The 23,357-nt window shown below is 40.7% G+C and overlaps 2 protein-coding genes across 4 annotated transcripts; both read right to left on the bottom strand.

Annotated features, from left to right (window-relative positions):
- Positions 1 to 288: 288 nt before the first annotated feature.
- Positions 289 to 10,704, bottom strand: LOC136933771 (matrin-3-like). 3 transcript variants are annotated; one of them, XM_067229288.1, is made up of 21 exons: positions 10,584 to 10,704; positions 9,353 to 9,909; positions 9,132 to 9,193; positions 8,929 to 8,964; positions 8,560 to 8,648; positions 8,397 to 8,440; positions 8,138 to 8,251; positions 7,008 to 7,133; positions 6,757 to 6,918; positions 5,834 to 5,958; positions 5,325 to 5,730; positions 4,070 to 4,186; positions 3,745 to 3,873; positions 3,363 to 3,485; positions 2,973 to 3,101; positions 2,713 to 2,841; positions 2,490 to 2,620; positions 2,190 to 2,316; positions 1,367 to 1,490; positions 1,109 to 1,230; positions 289 to 720 (listed from the first exon to the last, which is right to left on the bottom strand). In XM_067229288.1, exons 2-21 carry the CDS (start codon positions 9,905 to 9,907, stop codon positions 682 to 684), a joined length of 2,889 nt encoding a protein of 962 aa, XP_067085389.1. In that variant the 5' UTR covers positions 9,908 to 9,909; positions 10,584 to 10,704; the 3' UTR covers positions 289 to 681. The 3 variants fall into 3 exon arrangements, with proteins under 3 accessions (XP_067085389.1, XP_067085390.1, XP_067085391.1); XM_067229289.1 differs by having other exon boundaries at positions 8,397 to 8,437; XM_067229290.1 differs by lacking the exons at positions 5,325 to 5,730; positions 5,834 to 5,958.
- Positions 10,705 to 11,747: 1,043 nt separating this feature from the next.
- On the bottom strand, positions 11,748 to 22,464 carry zgc:152816 (uncharacterized protein LOC777712 homolog). Its single transcript, XM_067229287.1, has 23 exons — positions 22,440 to 22,464; positions 21,043 to 21,602; positions 20,823 to 20,884; positions 20,603 to 20,638; positions 20,174 to 20,262; positions 20,009 to 20,052; positions 19,749 to 19,865; positions 19,505 to 19,630; positions 19,254 to 19,415; positions 18,906 to 19,030; positions 18,325 to 18,802; positions 17,500 to 17,593; positions 17,379 to 17,395; positions 16,997 to 17,119; positions 15,753 to 15,881; positions 15,356 to 15,478; positions 14,962 to 15,090; positions 14,702 to 14,830; positions 14,476 to 14,606; positions 13,873 to 14,008; positions 12,744 to 12,867; positions 12,409 to 12,530; positions 11,748 to 12,018 (listed from the first exon to the last, which is right to left on the bottom strand). Coding segments are annotated over exons 1-23 (3,096 nt in total). The 5' UTR covers positions 22,441 to 22,464; the 3' UTR covers positions 11,748 to 11,979.
- Between the last annotated feature and the right edge of the window lie 893 nt (positions 22,465 to 23,357).

The following is a 23,357-nucleotide window of genomic DNA, read 5'->3' as shown; positions in this document are numbered from 1 at the left end:
TATACATTCTATTAAGTATTTTTATTCAGTATTTCTCCAAGGTTTATTCAAATGAAGGTTTCTTAAGGATCCTTCGACAATCCAAATATCACTACATGTATGTGTTATAATAAGATCTATATACTCAATATGGCTACACACCACCCATTCTCCAGATAGGTTAAAAACATGTCATCCGTTCATGAAGGCATGTTGATAAAATCAACAGAAACGTACAGTTCAGTGCAAAGATTTGCATCCTCCTGTTATGAAATGTCAAAAATAATCAAACAAAGTAATGCATTTCATCAATAAGCCATTTAATCCATGTATTAAAAATGTCCTCTCATCATCACAAGTTACAAAAATGTTAAAATCTTTATGTAAAAATATAACTTTGGGGGAAATATTCAAAATATTATCCGTTCAGAAGTTTACATTCCTTTTGGATGTACTGCAATCCACTCGACCTTCCACCTTCTGCAGGGTACCAGGGCCCGACGAAGCCATACAGCCCCAAAACATCAACGAAACAACACCAAGTTTGAGTGTTGAGTTTTCAATGGCCAAATAATTTGACTTTTGTTTCTTCAAACCACAATCTTGTTCCAAAACTGAAAGGGTTCTTTTTATACATTTCATCCTGAAATGTAAACTAGAAGGCCAGTCTTCACTGTGAAGTTGATTAGGATGCCAGTCATCTCAATAAGTTGAAGGCTGCTTCTCTCCCTCTACCTTTCTCTGGAAAAGGGAAACATTTCACAAAGTTAAAATGTGCATTTCAGAACCCATCACTGAAAACAGACTTCATTCCACGTATTTTGGGTGACATTCCACAAGTGAACTTGATTCTACCGTAATCACATAATCATAAGTCATTGTTTGGATGTAAAATCGGCGGAATGTTGAGCATGTGCAGTATCTCAGGTCCTAACCATTCACAAGGCATTTTCTGAGAGCAGAAATTTCCACTGAGAGAAAACGGTAAACTACAGATTACTCCAGATACTTGAATTGCAAGTAAAAAATTCAGCTGTACTGATGACATTGAACTTTTTAAACAATAATGGTCGCCATGTATCTTCCCAGTCAGTAAGGTTATGTTGTAGGAAGGGAGATAAAAACCCACCTTCAGATTCTCGTAATGTTCCTTGCTGCTGCAGTGGACAGATTTGGCTGTTTTCTCGTTGGTGTAGAACATGTTGCACAACTTGCAGAATAATCCAGTTCTTTGTTCCAAATAGTCTAACCCTGTAAATAAAAGTGAAAGACGTCTTAGATCAGAACTACTACAACACTAGCCATTATCTTCAAAGTGGTCTTCCCACCCACCTAAGAAGACAATCTCTTCAGCTCTTCAGTCTGTAACGAGTCACTGGTTTCTTACCCACAGGCTTGTTGGGTTGATAAGGACCTAGAGGTTCCTCCTGCTCCAGGTCCTCACTGGCTGCATCAGCCTGGTCGCACTCAGGGTCTCCACAGACCCCCACCCTCTCAGACAACGAGCCATCCTGTCCATGGAAACATGCCAATTCAACATGCTGATCTTGTATTGTGGCTACATTCAAGTGCAGTGTAAAACATTTGAGTAATTTATAGAACCAATATCACAAACTCGCAGCCGCAGAATGATGGACAACACCAAGCACTTAGACACGGTTGGGCTCTTTGTAGAGCACCGGAGTATGGTTGCTGGAAACTAAATTATTGTGGCAATGTTCAGGTCAATAATCGAAAACAGAAAATCTAAATTTTGAGTAAAAAAATTATTTACAAAAAATTCAGCCAACAAAATAAGTACATTGTAGCACTGCTGCCATTGGGGTCAAGGGTAGGTGCTCAATGACAGTTATTTATGTATGCTTCATGTTTTGTATCAATGTATGCTTCATGTTTTGTATCAATGTATGCTTCATGTTTGCTTCATGTTTTGTATCAATGTATGCTTCATGTTTGCTTCATGTTTTGGCTACCCGCAATGTTTTGGGGCTCTCTTTGTTCATGATCATTGACCTATGCACTTTTTGTAAAGCTATTTCTTGTAAGTCGCTTTGGATAAAAGTGTTTGCCAAATGAATAAATTTAAATTATTTATCCCTGTCATACATATGAAATATATTTTAATTACAGGATTTACATCACTTTCTCGGTATTGGCAACACTCATTATCTAGTCAGACCTCAAAGATAGTTAGTAAATAATCCCATCACCCTCTCCATGGAACTCCTCTGGGTAGTGGTACTTGTAGGGGATTGGACACTGGTCCCCTCGCCCCCTCGATCCTCTCGATGAGCTTCACAGCTGTTGTTCAGCAGCTCGTACTGGACTGGAGTTTTCCTGAGGGCACGAGAACAAAAAACGATTTAAGAAAAGCAATCGATCGAAATTCCAAGTAAAAGTACAACAATTGTTATTGAACCATGACAAAAGAAAATCACGTAATAGCCAAATTCAAAATGTCAATCTTGATCAACAGGAGTCACACACATCCATAGAAGAAAAGGGGTTACCATGGTATCAGTGAATCCAAACATTTAGACAAGCTGATCTTCAATGTGGTGCCGTAGAACCTTGGAGAACGCAACTCGTACTTCTTCAGCATCTTCTGAGCTGCTTCCACCGTTTCCATCTGGATGTAGGACTAGAGGTGTTCAAGCAAAAACACATTTCTTAAATAATGATCATCCATCCATGAGCCCTCAACCTAAAATATAACAGGATTTAAGATTTTACCATTGCACGCCGCCAGTTCAGGTAATAACCAGTGATTTTCCCAAAGGGTCGGGCCAGCCACAACAGTGAGATATCCGAGTATTTCTCCATCGGTAGCATGCCAATGTAGATGGATCTCCCACTAGGCATCTGTGTCAACAACATCAAATCACCAATAAACAGAGATATGGAAGCCTCCTTCAACATTTAGCATGTCTTAAGTAGATTTACTTAATTGACCTGAAAACAATTTATAGTTACAAATGAATGTAAAAACCCACCTCTAATTCCTTTATGTCTCCGCACATGACTACATTGACATGTCTCTCAAAAACTTGCGATTTCCTGTGGTCTCTAAGGGCATTCACCATTTCATGAGCTTGCTCTGAACTTTCCAGCTCTAATCGCGCCTGAAAGCAGTAGAGACAATTCAAAGCAAATGCTAATACATGAAGAAAATCAGTTACAACCAATTTGTTTTCAACATGTATCTAATAATACTGTTGATATACACTTTCCTTGACAGTAACATCTATATTTTTTATAAAAATAACTAGATAAGGATGTGTGGCAATACAAAACAGGCAGAGTAAGCACTACAACTTAAACTGTGGGGAAAACAAGACCAGCAACAAAATATATAGGTATATGAATAATCTAATCAGACCCACCTCATGCTTGTTGAAGGTTATCATGTGGTTGACCACCTTTCCAAAAGGCTCTGCCAGTTTGAAGAGGGCATTTTTCAGGCCAAAGCCTTTTCTGATAGGCCTAACAATAACCACCTTCAAATCCTGCATTAAAAAGAGTCCACTAAATAGAAATCATTACGCAACGGAATTGTGTAGAATTGTGAGCAAAGTAAGCCCCAACAGTTAGATGTAGTATTTCTGGATCGAAAACATGCCTAGATGGATCTCCCCCTAGGCATCTGTGTCAAATCATCAATAAACATAAAACATATGGAAGCCTTCAACATTCAAAACGTCTTGGGTAAGTTTACTTAAATTACCTGAATATAAAAACACACAAAAAAAATATTTGAAAACCCACCTTTAAATCCTTTAGTTCTCCGCACATGACTACACTGACATGTTTCCCAAAAAGCTTCGATTTCCTGTGGTCTCTAAGGGAATTCACCATTTCATGAGCTTGCTCTGAACTTTCCAGCTCTAACCGCGCCTGAAAGCAGTAGAGACATGTCATTCAAAGCAAATGCTCATACATGAACAAAATCTGTTACAACCAATTTGTTTCTACATTTCTCTGTTGATATACACTTTTGTTGACAGGAACATCTATATATTTTGTTTCATAAATAAACAAACAGACCATCGAAAAATATATAGGTATCTAAATAAAAAAATTATAGACTCACCTGATCACTGGATATGACGTGGTTGACCACCTTTCCAAAAGGCTCTGCCAGTTTGAAGAGGGCCTCTTCCAAGCCGTAGACTATTCTGATAGGCTTAACAATAACCACCTTCCAATCCTGCAATAACAAGAGTCCACTAAATAAAAATCATTTAACCAACTGAATTGTGAGCAAAGTAGTAAGTAATCTAACAATTACATTGACTCGTACAATATTGTTTTCCTACAGAGCAGATCACTATTTGAATGTAGGGGGTAGGTGCATATATAGCTCAATGGTATAGCGTATTATCAAGAGGTTGCAGGTTCAAATTCACCCCTGTACGTCGCTTTGGATAAAGTCTTCTAAATGATCAATACAATCCACCAACCTGTATTCAACTAATGTATAGTTATACAGGTTGTATATACGGTGTATATATATATATTATATAAATGTATTCCAATTTATATAAGAATATATGTATAACTATGGAAATCATATGCCTTTATATGAATTTGATGCATTGTGAAAGACTTGTGATCTAGTAAGGGTTGCGCAATGTTATGAGTTAGGAGACGAGAATATAACTGAAAGGTCATGCAAAAAAACATAAATAGCCTGCCAAAAACGGGTTCTCTACTGATATGAAATGTCATTACGTGGTCAGATTAAATACAGACATTTGATTGGAAGCTGAGTGATTAAAGATGAACTTTGCGTCACTGAAATTCCATGATTTGCTTCTCACTTTGTCGCACTGAAATGTGGAGTTAGACCGTTGAACAGTTTCTCTCACGTTTTCAGATCAGGTTTTGTATAGGCGGGGCAAAGACCCAACCTATCTACGTCTCAGCGACCTATCTACGTCAGATCACAGACAGTTGCATTCTGTTACTCAACTGGTACGATGCAAAGACAAAGTAATTAACACATAAAACACTCAGACTCCAGGTAGGTCTGTTCTGATATCTGCAATTAATTAACCCTTGCGCTGCCTTCGGGTCACATGTGGTTCACAATGAACCATTGTTGTGTTTACCCAATTTTACCCAATACAAAAACAAATAAATAGCATTTTCTTTTAACCTTCGCAATGTGGGGGGTCTGAGACAGCCCGACGGTTAAAAGAAAATGCTTCACTTTGTTTTTGTATGCGGTTAAGTTGTCGCAATACGACGGTGGGTCACAATGACTGATGGGTCAGAATGACCCGAAGATAACACAAGGGTTAAGCTAGTGTTGCTGTTGTTGCTAAATAAATAAAAAACCTTACATCATCTTCATGAAAGATCTCCTGCTCCATCGTGTCCTCGTGATCGCAACGATTTGGTTCTTTGGCAGCCTTTTGATCTGAACCTATTAGACTTTTGTCAGCTGACGAATGAAAGTCCAAATACAGGCCAGACTCTGTATCAATGTCATTGAAAAAACGTTGTTCATCTTCCACCACCATCCCCCCTTCTTCCTCTTGTTTAATGTTTTCTGACTCCATGTTGTTTTCCTTGTGATACCCCAAGGTCCTTCTATGTCTTGGTTCTTTAACTTTCACCATTTCCTTGGCAAGTTGTGTGTCTACCATGTTTTTCTCTTCAGTCTCTCCAGTCTCTGTGCTTTTATGCTTGCTGCAGTGGCTTTTGCTGGAGTCTGCTCTTCTGGATGTGGTGGATTCAGGACTTTCTCTACAAGGCAAAAACCACTGAGGTAAACTCCCCTGACATTCCAAGTCCCACAAGAATATTGGTCAGGCCGCCATGTGCCCTAGAGGAAAGAATCGTTACTGACCTTATCCTCTTTCTTGTTGACAACAAGCCGACTTTGACACCTTTCCCATTGATCTTCAGGGGGTTGGAGCGGTAGTACTTCACCATGATGTCTGCGTCCTTCCAGTCTACCATCTCAATCAGAGCCTGCAGAGTCAAATGGAACATCTCTAAAAATCTAGGCCCCGGGGAAGACCCAGGACACGCTGGAGGGACTATGTCTCTCGGCTGGCCTGGGAACGCCTCGGGGTCCCCCAGGAAGAGCTGGTGGAAGTGGCCGGAGAGAGGAAAGTCTGGGCCTCCCTGCTTAGGTTGCTGCCCCCGCGACCCAACCCCCGGACAAGCGGAAGATGATGGATGGATGGATGGTTGACAGTATGTTTAACAAGACTAGCTAGCTATCCAGCCATGTCATTGTCCCTATCAAGATTATAGCGAAAAATAATAATATGTGCAGCCTGACAAGACTACTAAGTAGAATAAGCGAATGGGATGTGAGATGATCACTTATGAAACTGACACAGTAAGTTCAGAAAATGTATATTCTCCAAATAGGTTAAAATAAATGTTAGTCACCCATTGTTGTAATTAGATGTTAGCTTGTTAAAGTGTTTCTATGGTTATTCATTTTAAATATGTGCTCATTCTATGTAGACAGAGCATTAATTTAGAATGGTGAACAGACAGATTTACTGGAAAATGGTCAGAAAATAATGGACACCCTGCAGCCAATCAGAATCGATTATTCACCCAGACCATGGTATACTAAATAATAATGTATACCTAAGAACAAATAAAAATTATATACATATATAGTATTTATGTAAATCAATTTGAGTAGGAATCAATAAACTGTTGCTAACATTTTGTTACCATGTAATACCGTAAAGTTCAGTTACCATGAAAATGTAAATACAAACAAATGAATCACAATTATGTTATTACCTGATCACTTGAAAACTTTGAATGGCGCACATTTCCAAACAATTGGGCCATTTCAAGAATTTCAGCTTCCTGCTCTTTCCCTGAAGGCAGATGAGAGAAACAGACCACAGCGTTGTTCACACGTTTGGAGGGCCGCGTCTCTGGTTCATCCAGTCTCGGTGTCTGAAAACAAAAGCACGTTTAAGCATAATGACTTGTGATGACAAACGACTGATTGGAAGGGTTCAGATGATGGTACATACTGCACTTACTTTAATACTGCACACGGTTGGTGACAAGTACATGGTCAACTTGTGATTCCTCACATAAGTCGGTTTTTCACCAAAGTGATTTACCATTTTGGCTGCCTCCTTGTGTGAGCTGAACTCCAGGAAGCCCTATAATATATCAAAAACAGAGTTTGCCTTAATGTGTTAAAATAGTATTAAAGGTCCCATGACATGACAATTTCACTTTAGGAGGTTATTTAACATTAATATGAGTTCCCCTAGCCTGCCTTTGGCCCCCCAGTGGCTAGAAACTTTGATAGGTGTAAGCCAAGCCCTGGGTATTCTTCTCCGCCTTTGAGAAAATGAAAGCTGAAACGCTCGGTTTTGAAAATGCTACTTTTATGATGTCATAACAGGGAAGGTTACCTCCCCTTTCTCTGCTTTGCCCGCCCAGAGAATCTGGCACGCCCATGAGAAACTGAGCTACTACGACCGTGCGATACGAATGATAACCAAAGTCTTTTTTTAGTTCCTTCATCTGAGCCTCTGAAGAACCAGTGTCTTAATTTTATTTTCTCTGGAAATGCACCGACACAACTTCCAAAAGGTTTGTATGTCTGCGTCAAACATTTCAGCGACGACTGTTTCCTCAACTTGGGCCAATACAAAACTGGCCTTGCTGACCGTCTGAAATTAAATTCTGGATCAGTACAAACTCTCCTTGGTCCAGCTACAAACCTCAAACAAGTAAGTCAACTAACACTATCATTTTGTTGCTTTACTGTATATGGTTACCTAGCTTGCTACCCTTAGAATGTGGCTGTAACATTAGCTCTGCAGTTAACTGTTCAGTTACTGTCGCTAATGTAAAGGTAGATAGCATCAAGTATGTGTGTGAATACACACACTGTAACGCGAGTGTTGTACAACTCTTTGTTATTTGGATAAACGTTCTGCTGTTGGTGTTATGGCGCGCGCGATATCCGCCTTTCCCCTGCTCATTAGCATTTAAAAAAGCTCATTGTGGGACTGCTTGTAGTGGCTGTAATTCTGCACCAAGGCTGAATTTCAGGAAAGAAACTTCAGATACGGTATTAGGGGACCACTAAGGCCTTTTTTTAAATTAAAACTTACATTTGATGTTATTCTCATTCAGTTTATATTCAACTGACCTTAGTGGGGAACACCTGATGTTTGACAACTGTACCATAAGGCATTGCCAAAGTCAACAAGTCGTCAACACTGACAACACCAAGAGGATACTTGACCACCACCTTTGTACCAGTCTGGAGTAAAAAAAAAACACAATAAAACGTTGTTATTGCTTTGCCAGCCAGAGTTGGCAGAGATGTGCTATTCAGGTTCTTTTTCACCTTCCAGAATAGAGAGTTTTTAGTCAATTAAAGCATGTCAACAAACATGTTTACATACCCTGGGCTTTAAATGAAGTCTTTTGTGTACTGGTATAACTTCTGCTAAATATGGAGAAAAAGTACAACTTATTTTTATGCATAAGGAAACAAGACCTGTTTTTCACCAGAATTGCAATAGCCTTGATATAAAAGAATGTGGGGTAGATTGGAAGACTATTCACCTGAGAGTCGATCCGAGCTGTGTTGTTTCTTGAACGGCACTGAAGGGCGGGGCACTTTCCTGGGGGGGGAGTGATCATCATTATCTGGCCTGGAAGGAAGCAGATTAAGGCAGAGAAATTTCATTCACAAAGACTGTAAGTAAGGTTTAAAACTCTAGACCCTACCTACGGTTCCAGCTAACACAGTGGTCTATTCGGTCTATTGCTATTGTCTAAAGCTCGCTAAATTTAAAGCAACACTCCTCTAATACGCCACTCTTCCTCCCTTTGTGGAATTGATGCAAATCCACCTACGGTGGCATACAATACATCAACTGTTTATGACAACTACCAATAAATGACAATAAAAAATACAAATAAATTACTCACATTTTTCTGCTCTCATGGACATATAACTGTGGAAATCTGTCAAAAGATGATTTCAATCAAAATCAGGCCCACTCCTAATCAATGTAAACCACAATGCTGTGAACTACACGAACAAAATTAGTCTGACAGTTATTTGATATATCATATTAAGTGTACACATTTCACTTGAGTCTCTGAATGTTTAGATTTTCCTTTACACTTACAAACACATGATTCTTCGTTTCCCCTCTGCATGTCGCTTCCCTGTCAGATGGATTGTCCATGCCTGGTAAAAGAAAACGCTCATGAGCAAATGTACAGATTGGAGAAATGGCGCTAGTGCTCATAGAACCCCACCACAGCTCTTTGGATCTCATCCTGGCATCCTGGGTAGAACATCAAGACCGTCAAACAATGGGATATTTTGGAACGGACAATCACGTACCGTTTTAGACTTCAACGTGCACAAGCACAGAGAGCATGTGTGTGGAAGCTCCTTCGGTATGACTCCACTGAAGTCATCCACTTCATAGGACATTGGAAACTTTGGCCGGCGGTCTGGAAGCTTTTCTCTTGGGGTCCTTGTGTGACAGGAATCTCTACTCCCCTCCAGCCTTTCAGGCTGTTCCACTCGCTTGTAGCTCACCACTCTCCTATCTGTGTCCCCATGACAGTTTGGCCGGTGGGGCTCTGGGTAGGTGGGAATGACTTCTTTATGATCGTCTCTTGAATCAGCGTGCTCTTTCTTAATCTCTCTATTAGGGGACACGTCTCTCTGCCTCGCTTCTTCTTGGGCTCGTTTAGCCTTCAGCTGCATTATAAGAGCGGGCAAAGTCTCCACACTTATCTCACTCGCTGGCATCTGGGCCAGGGCATCCATATCTTCAGGCGAGAGCCCGAGAGTGGCAATCAAGTTCATAGTACTCATCGGTGCATCTCCAGAGCCTTGCAGGTGTGTGGTGGTGTCACTCTCACAAGAGGGGTGTCCGCTTTCCTCCATCACTAAACATTCAGGATAACAGAAGGAATGTACTCATCAAATTAAGGTATAAAAGGCATGGCTAACACTTTATTGGAAGTGTAATGTATACTATGTAACTGCATTGAAATACACAAACTAACAACATTGTAGTAGGAGTTGGGCAGGATGTTAAGTGTGCACAGAGTTAAGTTCCTTTTACACTAAAAAGATTGGTAGGAAATGTGTAGTCAACAAGTCTGTTTTACAAGTGCAGTGTAACAATACGACGTCATACAAGTCTTCGTATGCAATGAAATCACATGTAATGACAAATGTTTGGTAATTTAACGTTAGGTCTTCCGTTCACCAGCTCAATTAAGTATGAATCTTGTTAGATTGTAACTCTCTTTACGTTTTGCTAACAGCACAGGAATGTTACTTGGATAGTTAACTTTGCTGTTTCAGATGTTTGTAAACACTGCTAGACTTAGTACCTCGCTTCAGTAGATACAGTGTCGAGCATACACCAAACCCATTGTCTTTACATCTATCATGTTTGCAAACAAAGCAAGACCGCGACACGAAGCACGTACGAAATAACCACAGCAATCCATTATGTTCCTAGCTAGCTACCATTAGCACTAGCTAAATAATCAAATATAAGCAGAAGACAACAACCTCGAGCTGCAGCTTAGACACGGAACATTGATTTTACCTTCACCGTTGGGATAACGTTATAAATCGTTTATATTTTCATTTGTGTATTGCAATGAATAACGGCAAGATAGCTAACGAAAAACATGTTCTGAGGGTCCAACTGCAGACCTCTAGACCCCCAGACCCCTCTCCTCACGCCCCTCTCATGCAGGTGTTATCGCCCCCTCTGGTCGGAGGAAGTATTGTATTTACCTACACCTCTGTACTATAATCAACCGTATCTGCTATAATGAGAGAAATCTCTGTCTGTTTACGTTCTAGTGGGATTTTAGGGCATTTTAGGGGTTTAACTATTTAGGCATTGTGCAAAGTTTGAATTTTGCACGTGTCCATTTTAGAATCCAAGGACGTGCATTGTCGCTTCCCCCCCCCCCCCCCCCCCCCCCAATTATTCTCAGTAAGTTTTGCATGGAATTCTTTCAGCCATGTTGAGCTGGCGCTCCATTAAGTGCCATCGGTCAGAGTGGATGTCTGAGCCCTAGGCAACACTGGTGGGACGTAGCAGCAATAAGTAGCCTATGCCATTGTATTCCGTAACACATTTTTATTGTTGTTTTGAAGCATTATTGTAATTTGTTATCCAATAACCTTTGGAAAATATTTGTATTTAGTTTAATTCCTAATGGCACTATTACTTTTCATGAATTACCTCACTGTGGAATGTGAATCAGGGATGTTACACAAAACCTTTGTTGTATGTATTTTTATGTTGAATATTCAGTAACAGCAAATGATAAGTCAACAACTTCAGAAATAATTGTTTTCTCACTTTGTTTATATGACCGAATATTACCTGACACGCTTGAATTACACTGTTATATGTACCATGGATAAGAAGCAACTGAACTACTGAAAATACATAAAGGGCGACTTTCAATTGAATTGTTGAGGGTTACCAAATATATCTTTCCTCCACTACAATGATGTCCACTCCAGAATATCCATCACCTCTCTTCAGTCCTGCATCAGATGGCTCCCTCTTCAGAGGGCTAAAAATAATTCTGTTTGAATTCCAACATTGTCTCCCCATAACAGATGAATTATAAATCAATGCGTCAGAATATAAAAACACAGATCCAACAAAGCACACAAAAATACAAGACAGTATTTAGATGCTTTGCAGCCTTGGGGACAATTAGTTTTGTGAGGTCAAAGGTGATGCTGTGTTTCATAAATGTTTTATTTTGTTGTTTTGAAAAGAACTGATCAAGGTCACTACACATGTACTATAATAAGATCTATATACTCAATATGGCTGCACAGCACCCATTCTCCAGATGGGTTCAAATCATGTCATCAGTACATGAAGGAATGTCAACAAAATAAACCGATACGTTTAGAAGGCGGGTCTTCCACTGTGAAGTGTAGGATATACGAATAGGATACCAGTCATCTCAATCAGCCAAAGGCTGCTTCTCTCCCTCTACTTTTCTCTGAAAAGGGGAAACATTTCACAAAGTTAGTATGTGCTGTTGATCGTTAAGAAATAAGAACCCCATCACTGAAAAAAGACATATTAGGCTGAAATTCCACAAGTGAATTTGATTCTAGCTTAAACAGACAATCATAAGGGATTGTATGTAAAATCTGGGGAATGTTGAGCGTGTGCAGTGACATCTCAGGTCCTAACCATTCACAAGGTATTTTCTGAGAGCTGAAATTCCTACAGAGAAAACTGTAAGCTACAGATTACTCCAGTTACAAGAATTGTAAGTAAACAATGCATCTGTACTGGATGAAGTTGACCTTATTAAACAATAATGGTTGTCATCTATCTTCCCAGTCAGTAAGGTTATGTTGTAGGAAGGGAGATAAAAACCCACCTTCAGGTTCTCGTAATGTTCCTTGCTGCTGCAGTGGACAGATTTGGCTGTTTTCTCATTGGTGTAGAACATGTTGCACAACTTGCAGAATAATCCAGTTCTTTGTACCAAATAGTCTAACCCTTTAAATAAAAGTGAAAGACGTCTTAGATTAGAACTAATACAACACTAGAACACTAGCCATTATCTTAAGTGGCCTTCCCACCCACCTAGGAGGACAATCTCTTCAACTCATCTGAGACTAGAATCATATATCTGTGTCAGTACACAACAATAGCTAAATGAAGAAGTGTAACTCAAAGAAGAGAGTCTGTAACGAGTCACTGGTTTCTTACCCACAGGCTTGTTGGGTTGATAAGGACCTAGAGGTTCCTCCTGCTCCAGGTCCTCACTGGCTGCATCAGCCTGGTCGCACTCAGCGTCTACACAGATCCCTTCACTCTCAGACATCGAGCCATCCTGTCCATGGAAACATCCCAATTCAATATGATGAAGTAATTTAAATTGGGATGATGAAGTAATTTATTCCCTTCGGATAGGAAGGGCCACTCTCGCAAACTTGCCGGAGCAGAACATCGGAAAACCCCAAGCATTTAGAGACAGCTTGGCTCTTTGCAGAGCACCAGATTGTGTAAAACACGCACAAGAATTATTTACATACTTACAAGTTTCCATACCTAATCTGACAAAATACTGCATATAGTACTTAATTGTACTGGTTGCTAGAAAGGCTTCTTGAAAACCTAACAAAAATACAAAATTGAAGCACCTCCGGGATTGGCGTCAAGGGTGTGCTGAATGATGGGTATTTATCACTGTCATACATATAATATCTATTTTAATTTAAAAAAAGGATTTAAATCATGTTGTGGCTAAAATCGATTGGACCTCACAAACTACAGGCCAACATGTAAGAATCCTCATCAGTACCGAAGCAGGACACTGTCTGTGCGTCACCAACAGAGTCTTATGGTCAGACCATGAGAGAGCAAGAGTGGAGCCACTCGTTTGGGAATAACACATTCCTTTGTAATACATCATGAAAAGAAGAAAGGGTACCGTCAAGTATTAGACAGGGACCGAACATCAGAATAGAAGCCAGGGTCATTAGTCTGTTCCTCTGAGGAAACAGCTTGTGGGTAAGCGTACGCTCCAACTAGGGAGAGAAGGACCTGGGGGGGGGAGGTCGAGCTGACATTTAGAGATAGGGAACGTGTACACAGAGCCATCCAGGGAGAAAGGGGGTGTCTGTGAATTGTTTTGACAGTATTGGGAAATAGTGTCAAGGAGGGAGGGGGACATTTGTTCATGTTGACTATAAATATGCCTTGATTTTGTAAGATATTACGTTTTTCTCTTGACCAAAACCTTTCGGATGACTGAAAAATGACTCTGATCACTTTCTCATTATTGGCAAGACTCGAGATCTATTCAGACCTCAAAGTCAGTGAATAATCCCGTCACCTCCTCCATGGAACTCCTTCGGGTAGTGGAACTTGCAGAGGATTGGACACATGTCCCCTCGCCCCCTTGATCCTCTTGAAGAGCCTTAGCGCTGTTCTTCCGGGCCAGCCACAGCTCGTACTTGACTGGACGTTTCCTGAAGGCACAAGAATAAAAATAAAAAAAGAATTAAGAAAGGCGCAGAATCTTATATTAACTTTCAATCTGGGAGGAAACCTGCAGGAGCTGTGTAAATCGATTTTTTCTTTTGAGCGGTGAGGGAATCGGGCTAGTAATCCGAAGGTTGCCAGTTCGATTCCCGGTCATGCCAACTGACCTTGTGTCCTTGGGCCAGGCACTTCACCCTACTTGCCTCGGGGGAATGTCCCGGTACTTAATTCAAGTCGCTCTGGATAAGAGCGTCTGCTAAATGACTAAAATGTAAATGTAAAATGTTCTAACCAACTGCAATTCCAAGTAAAGGTTCAACAACAATGTTATTGAGCCATGACAAAAGAAAATCACAGAATTGCCCATTTCTGTGATTACATTTAGTCATACATTCAAAATGTATCTAAAAACATCTTCAGGAGCCACTGAGAAGCCTAGAAGAAGAGGGCTTACCATGGTATAAGTGAATCTCCCTTCCTACACAGGCAGATCTTCAATGTGGTGCCGTAGAACCTTGGAGAACGCAACTCGTACTTCTTCAGCATCTTCTGAGCTGCTTCCACCGTTTCCATCTGGATGTAGCACTAGAGGTGTTCAAGCAAAAACACATTTCTGAAATAATGATCATCCATCCATGAGTCCCCAACCTTAAACGGATGAACAGGATTTGAGATTTTACCTTTCTATGCCGCCAGTTCAGGTTATAACCAGTGATTTTCCCAAAGGGCTGGGCCAGCCGCAACAGTGAGATGTCAGAGTATTTCTGGATCGGTAGCATGCCAATGTAGATGGATCTCCCACTAGGCACCTGTGTGGACAACATCAAATCACCAATAAACAGAGATATGGAAGCCGTCTTCAATATTAAAAACGTCTTACGTAGGTTTACATAATTGACCTGAAAACAATTTATATTTATAATTGAATGTAAAAACCCACCGCTAATTCCTTTAGGTCTCCGCACATGACTACACTGACATGTTTCCCGAAAAGCTGCGATTTCCTGTGGTCTCTAAGGGCATTCACCATTTCATGAGCTTGCTCTGAACTTTCCATCTGTAACCGCGCCTGAAAGCAGTAGAGACAATTCAAAGCAAATGCTCATACATGAACAAAATCAGTTACAACCAATTATTTTCTAAATATATCTAATATATAAGACTGTTGATATACACTTTCCTCAACAGTAACATTTATATTTTCAATAAAAGTAAACAGATAAGGATGTGTGGCAATACAAACAGGCAGAGTAATCAGTACAACTTAAACTGTGGGGGGAAACAGACCAGCAACAAAATATACAGGTACATGAACAATCTAATCAGACACCCACCTCTTGCCTGTAGAAGGATACGATGTGGTTGACCACCTTTCCAAAAGGCTCTGCCAGTTTGAAGAGGGCCTTTTCCAAGCCGTAGGCTCTTCTGATGCGCTGAATAATAACCACCTTCCCATCCTGCAATAACAAGAGTCCACTAAATAGAAATCATTCCACAACTGAATTGAGCGGAATTACAGGCAAAGTAAGCACAGTGAGATGTCAGAGTGTTTGTGGTTCGGAAGCATGCCTAGATGGATCTCCCACTTGGCATGTGTCGACAACATCAAATCATCAGTAAACATAAGACATCTGGAAGCAGTCAACATTCCAAACTTCTTGGGTACATTTACTTAAAATTACCTGAATAAAATAAAAAAAACACACCCATAGATTTGATTTGAAAACCCACCTTTAAATCCTTTAGTTCTCCGCACATGACTACACTGACATGTTTCCCGAAAAGCTGCGATTTCCTGTGGTCTCTAAGGGCATTCACCATTTCACGAGCTTGCTCTGAACTTTCCAGCTCTAACCGCGCCTGAAAGCAGTAGAGACATGTCATTCAAAGCAAATGCTCATACATGAACAAAATCCCTTATAACCAATTAGTTTCCACATTTATCAGAGAATAAATCTGTTGATATACACTTTTGTTGACAGCAACATCCACATCTTTTGTTCATGAAGATTGCTAGGTTACTACATTAAGCTAAGGACAGAAAACAGGCAGAGTAAGCACTAATACGTAAAACTGTGGGGGGAAAGGGTTTATAAACAAACAAACACAGACCAGCAAACAAATATATACAGGTATTGTGGCAGCCGGAACTCGAAATGATACACTGTCGACACACTCACACTAGTCAATATTGCACTAAGTGTACCCTACTTCCCTCTAGGTTAGTATAGGTTATAAGGCTAGTATAGGCTATTATGTGTATTATAAGTTTAGTTTACTCTATTGCTTATTATTTTGTATATTTAGGAGGTTTATTGTATTATATGTTAGCTTGTCATAGGTGTAAATTGTTTTGAGTACTTATATGTCATGATATGCCAGGTTGCTTTGCTTTGTCTTGTCCTAAGGATTTCAGTGCACAGTCTGACCCCGTGTTGGCCTGTGTACCTGACAATAAACGACTTGAACTTGAACATGGTCGCTGAGACAGGGTCAGGACCCTGGACAGCGGCCCACACACCTAAGATTAAGAGTGAAAGATGGGCTGTACGAGCCTTTTCTCCACTGGTTAGCGCCAACGGGAGGCAGCTGTAGCGCATTGGACACGTGAGTAAGCTGACAGTGCCTTACAAGAGCCAGCTCACTCACAAGGGAGGGAACAGCATGCAGGTGAGAGCCAGAGTCTGGCTAAGAGTCCACGACGTCGCGTTTGAACGATCCCTCTGCTACTGTCCACAGCTAATGTCGGGCGTAGAAACGCCGGATACCAGATGGATTGCCCGATGCCCTCCCAGAGGAAGAACTTTTGTTGATTTTGTTTGTTTTGAACTTTTGGGGTTTCCAGGTTAATAAACCCACACAGGGGTGCGTAATTTTGACTTGGCAACACAAGACTGTGTATCGTTTTCATGCGCCCGACCACAGCAAACTCCACGGGTTGCCAAAGAATAGAAATAATCTAATCAGAGACCCACCTCATCCCTGTAGAAGGATATGACGTGGTTGACCACCTTTCCAAAAGGCTTTGCCAGTTGGAAGAGGGCATCTTCCAGGCCGTAGGATCTTCTGATAGGCTTAACAAGAACCACCTTCCCATCCTGCAATAACAAGAGTCCAGTAAATAGAAAGAATTTACACAACTGAATTGAGTAGAACCGTGAACAAAGTATGTCATTAACTTATTACATTGACTAGCACAATATTGTTTTCCAACAGAACACAGTTAACACTACTTGAACTTAGTGAATGGGTTCACGTATAGCTCAATGGTATAGCGTATAATCGAGAGGTTGCAGGTTCAAATCCACCCCTGTACGTCGCTTTGGATAAAAGGTCTGGCGAATACACTCCACCAACCTGTGCCTTGTCTGGACCTGAAAATATGAAGAAAAACAATCATATGATGCACAATTGATTTAACCAGACATTTAATGAATCACATCAGGACCAATTTAAGTTGCGTTAAGTCGTTACATGCCTAAAGATTCGTCTTCTTCCACGACGTCATCAAGTTCATCCAGCGTAACAAAATCATCAATATTCTCGGGAAAATTCATGTCGTCCACGTCCTCCTGTAAATGAAAGCAAAAAATTTGAGATAGTTTTGAAAGTCATTTGTGATCATAAAAGGTCAGCTCCCAAAGCCAGGCATTTCAGGACTGTACAATTTCATAGTTTACAATTTACTGTCACAATCAGAATAACACTATATCTGGCTACTAAACAGATATATGACACAAATGCACAATTAGTTTAATTATTTCAAACGCCAATCTTTAGACCATGATCATGGTCCACTCAAAATGAAACTTGTCAATAATGACACTGATCATGAGGTATAGCCTTAGTCTGCATCTTTGTAAACTGTTCTATGAATTACACGCAAATTCTACTGTTGTATTCTTTGTTGGTCATGATGTATAGCCAACCCTTACACAACCAAAGAATATATGGCTGAAATCGGGCAACATGGATCATAGACGCCAACAATTGACATCTTGACTGTATCTGTCGATGATGATCTGGTCTCAACATAAAGCGTTAATTGGCACTGAAATCTAAGTTAGATTTCTGCTGTACCACGCTTTAAATTAGCTTTAGCCGTTCCATCTGATCAGTGGAGGATTTCAACCTACTACATGCTTCCAGACCTTCAACCAAGTTGAAATGGTTTGGGGGGGGGTCAATGGCCAGGTATCCACAACTTGGTTACTTGGAAGTCAACGTATTTTCAATTCTGGGGCACACTCAGACTTGGTTTGTGGAATCAGGTCACAATAAATGAATGACAAAAATTCCTTACATCGTCTTCATGAAAGATCTCCTGCTCCATCGTGTCCTCGTGATCGCAAAGATTTGGATCATTGGCAGCCTTTTGATCCGAATCTATTACACTTTTGTCAGATGGTTCAACGTTTTCTAGTCCTTTCTTCTCTTCAGCATCTGTCACGGGTAAAGCGCTTTTGCCACTGTCAGTTTTATCAACATTAGCATCGGCACCAGTCTCTGTATCAATGTCATCTAACAAACTTTGTTCATCTTCCACCATCATCCCCTCTTCTTCCTCTAGTTGAATGTTTTCTGACTCCGTGTAGTCTTCTTTCTTGTGATCCTCCAAGGTGCTTTCATGGCTTTCTTCTTTAACTTTCACCATTTCCTCGACAGGTTGTGTGTCTACCATGTTTTTCTCTTCAGTCTCTCCAGTCTCTGCACTTTTATGCTTGCTGCAGTGGCTTTTGCTGGAGTCTGCTCTTCTGGATGTGGTGGATTCAGGACTTTCTCTACAAGGCAAAAACCACTGAGGTAAACTCCCCTGACATTCCAAGTCCCACAAGAATATTGGTCAGGCCGCCGTGTCCCCTACAGGAAAGAATCGTCACTGACCTTATCCTCTTTCTTGATGACGACAAGCTGACTTTGACACCTTTCCCATTGATCTTCAGGGGGTTGGAGCGGTAGTACTTCACCATGATGTCTGCGTCCTTCCAGTCTACCATCTCAATCAGAGCCTGCAGAGTCAAATGGAACATCTCTAAAGAGCTAGGCTTTGCCTAACTTCACTTGCGCTCATACGTTATCAGTTATAATAACTGATAATGTATCATTTGCTGGTGGATGTCAATCATTTTGAGTAGAAATCAACAAACTACCGATAACGTTTAGCTACCATGTGATTCCGTTCCTGCAGTTAAGGTGAAAATGTCAATACAAACTAATTCATCACAATTATACCTGGTCACTTGAAAATGTTGAATGGTGCACACTTCCAAACATCTTGGCCAGTTCAAGAATTTCAGCTTCCTGCTCTTTCCCTGAAGGCAGATGAGAGAAACAGACCACAGCGTTGTTCACACGTTTGGAGGGCCGGGTCTCTGGTTCATCCAGTCTCGGTGTCTGAAAACAAAAGCACGTTTAAGCACAATGCCCTGTGATGACAAACGACTGATTGGAAGGGTTCAGATGATGGTACATACTGCACTTACATGAATACTGCACACAGTTGGTGACAAGTACATGGTCAACTTGTGATTCCTCACATAAGACGGTTTTTCACCAAACTGTTTCACCATATTAAATGCCTCCTTGTGTGAGCTGAACTCCAGGAAGCCCTACAATATATCAAAAACAGAGAGTTTGACTTGGTGTCAAACTAAAAGTCAATAATACTACTAGTGTCTTAGTAGTATTATTTTGTTGTTATTCTCATTTGGTTTATATTCAACCTACCTTAGTGGGGAACACAAGATGTTTGACGACTGTACCATACGGCTTTGCCAAAGACAGCAAGTGATCAACACTGACAACACCGAGAGGATACTTTGTGACCACCACCTTTGTACCAGTCTGGGGTGAAAAACAAAACAAAAACAAACATGTTATTGTTTTGTCCAGCCAGAGTTTGCTGAGCAGTAAATCATATGCTATTCATCTTCCAGAGGGGAATTTTTAGTCAGTAAAATAATGTAAACAACCACATGTTTACATACCTTGGGCTTTAAATTAAGTCTTTTTTGTAGGGGCCAAGCTTCTCCTAAAGATGGAGAAAAAGTACAACTACTTTTCTTGCATGAGGAAACAAGACCTATTTTTCACCAGAAATGCAATAGCCTTGATATAAAAGTTAATGTGGGGTAGATTGGAAGATTATTCACCTGAGAGTCGATCCGAGCTGTGTGGTTTCTTGAACGGCACTGAAGGGCGGGGCACTTTCCTGGGGGGGGAGTGATCATCATTATCTGGCCTGGAAGGAAGCAGATTAAGGCAGAAAAATTTGATTCACAAAGACTGTAGGTAAGGTCTAAAACTCTAGACACTACCTACGGTTCCAGCTAACACACTGATTTTTAGTTAGTCTAATACTATTGTCTAAAGCTGTCAAAATGAACAGCAGCACTCCTCTAATACTCCGCTTTTCCTCTCAGCAGCTCCTGACATACCCATAGCCTGCAATGCCAAATCTGTGGAACACTTTGAATGCGAAACATCAAAAGCCCAGAACATTACTCATTTGATAGCTGTGTTACACAACAGTGAGAGAACGGTTGCACCCTAGGGTGTTAAGCATTGTTTTGTAGACTCACATGTTTGTGCTCTCAGGGATTTCCCACTCTGGATATCTGTCAAAAGATGATTTTGATCAAAATCAGGCCCAATGGAAACACATATTTAAGACTACAATTAAAATGTATGGCACAATGCTGTCACCTGTCCTAACAATATTAGTCCAACAGTTAATTAATATACCATATTAGGTGTACACATTTCATTTTGTGTTCCCCTTTTCTTTTCCTGTACACTTACAAACGCATTATTCTTCGCTTCCCCTCTGCATGGCGCAGTCCATGGAGATGGCTTGTCCATGTCTGGTAAGAGAAAACACCCATGAGCTAATGTACAGATTGGAGAAATATAGCCAGTGCTCATAGACCCCACCACAGCTCTTTGGATCTCATCCTGGCATCCTGGGTAGAACATCAAGGCCGTCAAACAATAGGATGTTTTGGAATGGACAATCACGTACCGTTTTAGAATTGACCATGCATAAGCACAGAGAGCATTTGTGTGGAAGCTCCTTGGGCGTAACTCCACAGAAGTCATCCACTTCATAGGACATTGGAAACTTTGGCCGGCCTTCAGGAAGCTTGTCTCTTGGGGGCCTAGAGTGACGGGAATCTCTCCTCCCCTCCATCTTTTCTGGACGTTCCAATCGCTTGTAGCTCACCACTCTCCTATAGTCTGTGTCCCCATGGCAGTTTGGCCGGTGGGGCTCTGGGTAGGTGGGACTGACTTCTTTACGATCGTCTCTTGAATCAGCGTGCTCTTTCTTAATCTCTCTCTTAGGGGACACGTCTCTCTGCCTCGCTTCTTCTTGGGCTCGTTTAGCCTTCAGCTGCATTATGAGAATGGGCAAAGTCTCCACACTTATCTCACTCTCTGGGATCTGGGCCAGGGCATCCACATCTTCAGGCGAGAGCCCTAGAGTGGCATACAAGTTCATAGTACTCATCGGTGCATCTCCAGAGCCTTGAAGGTGTGTGGAGGTGTCACTCTCACAAGAGGGGTGTCCGCTTTCCTCCATCACTAAACATTCAGGATAACAGAAGGAATGTACTCATCAAATTAAGGTATAAAAGGCATGAGTAACACCGCATTGGAAGTTTAATGTATACTAAATAACTACACTGGAATACACGTACTAAGAGCATTGTCGTAGTGGAAGTAGGGGAGGATGAGAAGTGCACACATGGTTAAGTTGTCAAAGTTATTTAAACATCAAAACTAAAAGGATTGGTATGACGTTATTTTGGTTATAAACAATTATTGACAGTCCCAATAAGGTGAGACTGTCAATGTTTTGGTTCCAACCCAGGCAGAGGAATTGATCGTACACGTTTTTGAAGTCAATGAGGTTAGGTTAAATGCATTATATCGTAATTCAACGTTAGCACTTCCATTTATGTCAGTTCGTCTGGACCAGCTCGGATAAGTATGAATCTGGTTGGATTGCTTCGCTTTTAGTTTTGCTAGCAGCAGCAATGTTCCTTGGCTAGTTAACATTGCTGGTTCAGATGTTCGCAAATCATTGAGAAGTTCCTTGCTAGCTACATTGTCATTACATCCAGCTATTTCGTTTTCTATCAAAGAAAGACCGCGACACGAGGCAGAAACGAAATAACCACATTAGCTTCCTAGCTAGTTAGCACCAGCTAAATAATCAAGCACACAGGCGAGTTAGCTAGTCGCCACCTTGCTAGTAACAACCTCGAGCAGCAGCCTAGCCTCGGAGCTTGTGTTTCACAGTTACCTTTGGGCTAACGTTATACATCGTTTATAGCTGCACTTGTGGGATGCAATGAAAATTGTCAAGATGTCTAACAAGTACCTTTTCCTGCAATCTCAGTGATATTCCTATCGTACTTTTATAGATAGCCTACTCTTCTTCTTCTTCGTCGTCTTCTTCTAGTTTTACGGCGGTTGGCATCCGGTGGTGCTGCATTTCCCCTACTCTATCGGTGGTTTTTGACAAACATTGGACACCAATGCTAAAATGCATTGCCGCCATCTACGGAGCTGGAAGGTGGAACAATTCACGCAAGTGCACTGTGCAGTTTTCCATAGCGGGTCTACAGTAGATATGTGTACCATTAACAAGTGTTATCTAGCACAATACATAATTTTCATGGAAGATATAGGAAAGTGTTAAATGTTTTTACATTTTTACTGTAGAGTCGCCATTTGACCTTTAATTCTTCAACCTGTAGGCTATTTGGGAAGTGATGCAGCCATTTATTTGGCCACGCTGTGCAATACTAGCCTGACAAGGTGGCGCTGGGTCTGCGTTGTTTTCATAAAAACGCCAGCTCTACATAAAACAAAAATAAAACCCATGTGGGATGTATGGATGTAGGCATACCTTAAATGAAACCGAACTTTCTCTCTTTAGCTTGAGTGAAATTTGGGACCATCAAGGATGCAAAACACTGCATTGTTGAGGATGTCAAAACTTCGACTAACGATCACAAAATTATCTTTAATGTGGACTTGGACAGTGACAATGGACAATATTGTGTTTTTTACATAATCAATTAATAATCAATTAATAGGTTATAATATAGAGCATATCACTGTACAGGAGATTGTTACTTCAAAATCTAAAAGGTAGCATCTTAAACTTGGTTGAAAGAAAGTCTAAAATTACAATTATCCACTTAATAGTCGTTTGTAGTATGAAAAAAAAACTATTTAGTACATTAAATGATAGTCCTGTGCCAATATGCTATTGTTCGTTCAAATTATGCACCTAAAAAGTTAAACAAATGTTTTTGATGAGTGAAT

This window comes from Osmerus mordax, chromosome 25, assembly GCF_038355195.1.
Source record: "Osmerus mordax isolate fOsmMor3 chromosome 25, fOsmMor3.pri, whole genome shotgun sequence".
Lineage (NCBI taxonomy): Eukaryota > Metazoa > Chordata > Actinopteri > Osmeriformes > Osmeridae > Osmerus > Osmerus mordax.
The sequence above is the reverse complement of the archived record's forward strand: the minus strand, read 5'-3'. Positions and strand labels throughout refer to the sequence as shown.